Source organism: Indicator indicator, chromosome 1, assembly GCF_027791375.1.
Source record: "Indicator indicator isolate 239-I01 chromosome 1, UM_Iind_1.1, whole genome shotgun sequence".
Classification (NCBI taxonomy): Eukaryota; Metazoa; Chordata; class Aves; order Piciformes; family Indicatoridae; genus Indicator; species Indicator indicator.
The window spans coordinates 26,730,558-26,737,999 of record NC_072010.1 but is presented as its reverse complement, the minus strand read 5'-3'; the positions used below and the strand labels follow the sequence as shown (position 1 = coordinate 26,737,999).

Below are 7,442 nucleotides of genomic sequence, written 5' to 3'. Positions count from 1 at the left end.
GAAGAAAGGAGAGCAAAGAGTAGCTTGTCAGTACTTAGCCACAACAAAGCAATGCAGCCAAGGTCAGCAAAGCCAGCAGAAGTCAGAAGCTACTATCTGCTAGAGTGAAGGAAGCCAAAAAGAGAAAGTTAGTTTATACATGCTGACTTTATGTTAGTTATCTGCCCAATGGGATTATTTAGACCTTATCATTACTTTCCTTTATACATCCAATGTTGATTTATTTACATTCTACCACTTTCTGTTCAGGATCTGTGGAAAATTTTCTAGGCAAACCCTGAAACTACCACAACAGGGAACCTCTGACATAAATATGTCCTTTGCATTTATTTCTGACTTGCCAGCAACTGCTGGGTCCAGGCTCAAAATGATGCCATGCAAATGATTTTTGGACCGTACCTAACACTGTAAGAGAAAAGACAAATTGATCTGTGTCTTGAACTTGCAGTGAAGCTGCAACTCATTAGCTAATAGATTAGTTTATATCTTATACTTTACCAATAATACTTTGTGACAAAAAAGAGACATAAACATATTCTAGGACCTAGTCTGTATGATCAGGTCAGTATGCACTATTACAAGCACAGCTTCATAAATAAATGTGTGGCAATATTGCTCTGACAGACACCTATACTTGTTTATTGAGGATAAGTCAGAGAAATTAATGGAGAGAGTAATTATATGCCACTTTAAACAATAGAATGTCCTACCCTGGAAAATCTGTGTGCAAAAGTATTCCTGTCAGCACAGCTGGAATAAAATGCTCCATTTTAAAATAATTCAACTGAATAGTTTGTCTGTTATTCTTTAGAAATAGTTTAGAAATACAATCTTCCAAAGAAAACCTGTTTGGGAAAAAAATTTAAAAATTAAACTTTAAAAAATAGACTTCTTTTACTGCTAATTTTTTAACTGAAGCTGCTCACAGAAGTTGATTGTATTAAAGCCGCATCTTTTGATGAACGTGTTAAGGCACTGAAACAAATGCTGTTGGTAAGGAACAGAAGGTGAACTTAAATCATGCAAAGCAGCCCAGTCCAACTTCCTGAAGGCTTGTGGAGATCCTAGACATGATGATAGCCACCTGCTGGGATTTTCAGACGTACTGTGGGTGATCAGCTTCCACTGATCTAAATCAAACAGAACAGAAAAATAGCTCATCTCACCTGGTCCTGCTTCAGTGTTTCCTGCATGGTGATTACAGTGATTACACTGATGCACTTACTTAGCCTTGAAAGCGAATACACAGCAGCCTGATGATGCTTTTATCTCCAAAGCACGGTGCTCGGAGGAGCTTCATCCGGCATCAGCAAAATGTCCCTGTCCAAGTCCCAGCCTGAGAAAACATCTTGGCCAGTTTAGGCCACCCCAGTGGCCTCACAGAACCCAAGAGCTTTATGGAGCTAGTGTGAGAGTGGGGCTATGGTTGCAGGTGGGTCCCATTTGCATGTCAGACTGGCTGGCATCACATAATTCGCTTAGTGTAAAGCAGCTTCAGGGCTGCTCAATGTTACGCCAAAGACACAGGCAAGGGCAGGCACACATTTCTTGGAGAAAAACCAGGACTTCTTCAGGCTACTTTTGCACCCTGAATTTGGAGCATGTAATCCTCTGCTGTAGCCACAAAGTGGGGCCATTGTCTTTGGGAGCATACAAGGGGCGGTGGACATGAAAAGGTCATTCAGCTGGGGAAGCAGCTGGGCGATAATTCACAGTGTTTCCTTAGACAACCGTAACAGATGCAGTGAAAATGATCCCATCAAGAAGAATGGGAGGTGTATGGACTTCATAAATAACCTTCCCACACAGATGTCTTTCCCAGTGATCTCACTGAAAAAAAGACAGTGAATGAAAAAAGCTTGAGAGCCAGGGAGCATGATGCTCCATGGGGATTCAGCCTCACCACAGGGTTAGCCAGTGAACGAGGAGGGCAAACAAGCTGCATGGAAGAGGGGCAAGAATTGTTCCCAAAGATATTTGTATGCCATCCAGACAAGACTTGAAGCTTACAGTGACCAACCCTTCAAGTGAGAAGGGCTGAAAGCAGAAGATTAATCCAATGAAATAAACTCTCCACAGAGCTGGAGAGTTGCTATGTGAAATGTGACACTGTTTCAGGATGGGAATAATTTGATAATGTTGAGAGCAGATGAATATGATGGGTTAATTTGACAGTAGTACCCACATGGTCAGCAGTGCAAGAGGGTTTTAGAAGCTGCTTTCATCAGGTACTCTTTGATTAAATACACTTAAATGGACCATATTTGTTGAACTAAAGCAAAATGTTTTTTCTGTATGACCCTGAAACTCCTTTTGTTCTTTCCTTATTCATGCTTTATTAGGTTTTTTCTTTCTATAGCTTTCCAAGTATACTTTGCAGCTACCTGAAGCCATGCAGTCTTGGAGTCATATTACTGAAGTTGCTGTCAGAAGGCTTAATAAAAGCGAAAGGGGCTCAGGGCAAAAGCTGACTGTGAGATGTGAACCAATGCCACAAGGCAGTGGAAAAGCTGAAAAAGCATGTAGCTGCAGGCTGGAGAAGGAACAGAACAGCTCTTTAGTAGCAAGTCATTGAACAAATCTCCCCCTAGTAAAAGTATTGTTTACACAGCTACAGAGATGAGAAAACACATCAGGAGAAGGCAGCGAGCTAGAAGCTGTTGAGTTTTTGCACTGACATCAATCACACAATCACAGCATGGACAGGGGACCTCAGAGGATCATCTGTTCCAGCTTTTCTGCCCAAAAGCAGGGTCAGCTGTAGGCAGCTTGCTCAGGTCAACATATGGAGACTCCACAGCCTCTCTGGGCAACCTGTGCCAGTGTTTGACTACCATCCCAGTAAAACGTTTTCTTGTGATCAGATGGAATTCCATGCTTCAGTTTGTGCCCATTGCCTCTTTTGCAGTAAAAACGTGCTGTTGGCCTGTGTTCACTTTAGTGCGCACCAGGACTCCCAGATCCTTCTCTGCAGAGCTGTTTTCCACAGCTTGTACTAGTGGGGGTAGCTTTTTCTCCCTGGGCAGAGGACTATTTTTACCTTGTTGGACTTCATGAGATTCCTCTCTGCCTACTTTTCCAACCCGTCCAAGTCTGTCTGGTGTGTGAGTGACAGAAAGAAGGGGAAGCAGAAACAGGGAGAAAGTACAGAAATTTTATGAAAGAGAAGAATTTAATCTGTTTATCAGCTTACCATGGTGTGAAATCCTTGCAATTCTAGCTATTATAGAATAGAATAGAATAGAATAGAATAGAATAGAATAGAATAGAATAGAATAGAATAGAATAGAATAGAATAGAATAGAATAGAATAGAATAGAATAGAATAGAATAGGAGTTGAGTTACAAGGCATCTACCTAGACCATCTAGTTCAACTGCCTGATGAATTCAGGACTGACTGCTGTTAAGGACATTGCCCAAATGCCTCTTAAACACTGATAGGATTAGGGCATCAATCACCTCTCTAGGAAGCCTGTCTCAGTGCTCTCAAGTTAACTCAATCTGGGATTCTCAAGTTTTTTTGTTTGGTTGGTTTGGTTTTGTTTGTTGTAGTTTTTTTCCCTTCTGCTGTGTTTTTGTTTGTCTGTTTAAGAACTAGTACTTAATAAACACTGAAAATGCCATGGTACATTTTGCCTGTGGATTCTCCTGTGGCTATTCTGTTGGATCCAACTTGTTTCTACTCAGATTTGTCCTGACAAGAACAGGTGCAACTCAGCTGAAGTCATGATTGTATACAGTCCCATATGTCACTGTAGAGTGGGAAAAAAATAAAGTGTCTAGTAAACTACAAAGCAAAATCAAATGTGTGGCTTAATTACCTTTGCTACTTTGTGCAGGCTGACAACCACTTTTTGCTCTTGTGAAGTATGACAGCAGCTCATTGAGCAAAGCTAGTATTTTCAATAATCTGTATTTAATATTAAATTTCTCTATTTCTGCAAGCATAAACTAGCAATGGGAAACATGTTGCTGAGAACAAATGCCCATCTCAACCTGTGGTCTCATGTCTGGTTTTGATTAAATTCCTGCATTTGCAGCAAAAGAAGCAGCAAATTTACAGCTTTGTCAGTAACAGAGGACAGATGAATGGTTGCTCCATCTTGATCTACTGTTCATTTATTTTTATCTACCAGTCAACACACAAACACATTCTGTTACTATTTGGGATTTGGAAGAGCTTTCAGAAAGGACATAATGTTTCCCAATAACTTTTAAATAGTTAATTCTTCTCAAGGCCTATCATGAATTACAGTGATGAAGAAAACATTCCAGAGACTACATATATTCATCAAAACAGTTTGACCAAGAGACCTGCCGGCTTAAATTCTTTATTAGTCAGCAAGTTCTTTGACCTTTGTAAGGAGCTAATCACCACTGTACATCATTACCACTAACCATGCTGTAGATGCACTTTAAAAAATTGAAACCACCAACTACAGCATCATCTGTATGTTATTTGGCACTGAACAGCTGTGTTTCTAATAATTATATATACACACCAGGCTTTCCAAGTATCTCTTCTAAAGCCTGTGTAAATTAATAGCAGAATGTGTCTTGTTGATGAACATACTGACAAGGTTAATGGTTGAACTTGATCGTAAAGGTCTCTTCCAACCAAAATGACTCTATGATTCTATGACAGCTGGATGGGAGGGTATTTGTATCAAATCTGGCAAAGAGGTCTTCTGGAGCTAACTCATCAGCATGCTGGGCAGTAGCTGTGCACAGGGTAAGATGTGGCTCTGCGCTCCTGCTGAGACAGTACCATCACCTGAAGATATGTGTGCTGCTATGCCAGCAACCGAAACAGCAGTGACACAGCCATACCCTTCCCCAGGGTCTCCCCAAAAACTTGGATCCTGCCATGACAGCAAAATTTGCTTGGCTTGAGCGGCAAGACTGGGCTAAGCTCATATAATGCAGTAAGGACAGTAAGGAATTGCAGTGCTGCACAGTGTGAAGCTGGAGCCCCAGCAGGTAACACTTGACATTTTTAATAATTTTTTGATCATTTGACTTGATTCCCAGCTGACCACAGGACCCTGTTCACAATGCTGCTAGTTATTTTACTACAGAAATTGAGTCCTAGATTACATTTAGAGCAGTGGGAAGTCCTATCCCTGAATAACCGCAAGGAGGAGTGAGATAGTGAAACATCATCAGCCCCTCGTCTCTAGCCTCTCCTTATGCTAATGGGGGAAAGGGCAGAGCCACTGCCTTTTAGCATCCCATCTCTTTATACCCTCTGCAAGTACACCTTGCATCTCCTGATGTTCAGAGCACAGGTCTGCCTGGCCATTACACAGATTCTTGTGTTCATGCTCCACCGCAGCATGCATTTGTCACATTGTAGGAAAAAATCTGGGACAGAAGGTCCTCACGAGTACAAACCTCTCATGCCTAAAGCACACTTTAGGACCTATTTAGTTGCTGGCTGTCATTCCATTCAGATCCTTTAACATAAAATCCCTGGTTTGTACACATGAGAGTGGTGAGACTCTGGAATGAGTTGCCCAGGGAGGTGGTTGAGGCCCCATCGCTGGAGGGGTTTAAGGCCAGGCTGGATGAGGCTCTGGACAGCCTGATCTAGTGTGAGGTGTCCCTGCCCATGGCACGGGGGTTGGAACTAGATGATCCTTGTGGTCCCTTCCAACCCTGACTGATTCTATGATTCTATGATTCTAAGACTAAGCTATAGAATGAGTGAAGAAGTTGTGTGGTATTCATGATTTAGCTGCAAAAGCTGCCCTCTGAAGGAGCAAGTCAGTAGGCAAATGAGATGTAAGACAGTCCAAAAAAATACCTGCACATGTTCAGCAGTGAGCATTGCTATTGCAGTCGCTTTAATAAGTTAACCAAGGAGACTCAGAACGAGAAATACAGAGACTTTATACAGAACAAGCTGGGAGTACAAAGAAACAAAAGCTACATTCTTCAAGAAATGGATTGTAGTTGTGTTTTATAAACATCAATAAATACTGAAAAAAAAAGACCTAAAATTAAAAAGAAAAAAAAAAAAGAAAACCCAATACCAACAACTTTAAATTTAAGCTCATTTTTTAATACTTTTGCAATAGTAATTTCATCCAGAAGTCCTTGGCTAATTGAAAAAGAAGAAAGAAAAGTAGTCAGCATATTACTGATATTATCAGAGAGGTCACAACTAGAGCAGAAAAATGACACATCCAGTTAGAACCATATTACAATTTGGCAGAAATACTCTTAATGAAGTTTCTATGTGCGAGAAAAAGACAGCATCACTATTACAGGCATGAAACAATGTTCAAATGTCATTGTTCATTGTCCAAAATGAAAAAGAACATTAGTAAAAGGGGAAATTAAGACCAGAAAAGAAAAAAAGGAAACACAACTAAGGAAACTTTAAAAGCCACCTCTTCATAATAGTCTTCTAAGGCAAATGTTGCATGCACTATCTCCCCGAGAACCTAGACAAAGCTCTTCTGTTCCCTGTGTGTTTCCTTTCATTCAATTTCATGAAGAAAGGTTTGAAAAAGCAGAGTGCTGGGAAGAAATACTACAAACCTCTAAATTAGTGAAAGAACTTCCAGCATCACTATTATATTCTGGGTAGGAGGAACTGGATGAAATTATGTTTTTCAGCCTCTGAAGTGCAATGATTAATAGCAAAAGGAGAAATGCTAAGAGACTAAGGAATATAGAAACATATACATAGACATTGGATAAACGGCCAGGTGATGAATCCACTGAAGTTGAAAGGGATGTGGGATACAGCTCCAGAAAAGTTCCATTTTCCATGTTTCCTAGAAATCCAGATGAAGACTCAAGTTCTGACATTTTTGGGTTTGTGCTTTAAAAATCACGACAGAGCTCAGATTCAAAGGCAGTTTCAGCGGCATAACAAGGGGTTTATTTTAGGCGACCATTTTTCCATCACAAGGAAGAGATGAGAAGCCAGGAAGTGATCAAATTTATCCTTTAGTGCTCAAGCTCAGGACAGTGTAAGTTTGTACTCTTCAGAACTAGAAGGGAAGGGGAAAAAATAGAGAAAGGCAAAATTAATTTACTAGGAGATAATGTGATCTAATATGTGCCTGACAGAACCTAGCTCTGAAGAGTTACACGTTACTATCCCTTAGCAATAAGGCTGCAAAAGAAAGCATTAGCTGATTTTATACGTCTCTTTTTCAAAATGCAGGCATTAGGAGAAATCTTACCCATCAGTGAATTAAATTGAGCCTTCTCCACCATGAGCTGCTTAACTGAAAGCTGGACAAGATGATATTTGAGGTCCCTTGAAAACTGGCAGTCTGCGATTCTGTGTGATTCAGTAGGCAGCATCTAATTCTACATTTTTAAACCCTCTTATTTTCTATACCTCAAAAGTACATCTGTATTACTACATCCAACAGGTCAAGGCTATTCACTGGTCTTGGGGCCAACTTGTGTGGCACGCTGC

General features: G+C 40.6%; 1 protein-coding gene across 1 annotated transcript; it reads right to left on the bottom strand.

The window, feature by feature from the left end:
• Positions 1-6,496: 6,496 nt before the first annotated feature.
• SERTM1 (serine rich and transmembrane domain containing 1) lies at positions 6,497-6,906 on the bottom strand. Its single transcript, XM_054389612.1, has one exon. The coding sequence runs from the start codon at positions 6,818-6,820 to the stop codon at positions 6,497-6,499; it is 324 nt and encodes a 107-aa protein (XP_054245587.1). The 5' UTR covers positions 6,821-6,906.
• Between the last annotated feature and the right edge of the window lie 536 nt (positions 6,907-7,442).

Bases quoted from the DNA above. Each gene is read 5' to 3' on its own strand.
- SERTM1 (XM_054389612.1), bottom strand. From the start codon at position 6,820: ATGTCAGAACTTGAGTCTTCATCTGGATTTCTAGGAAACATGGAAAAT.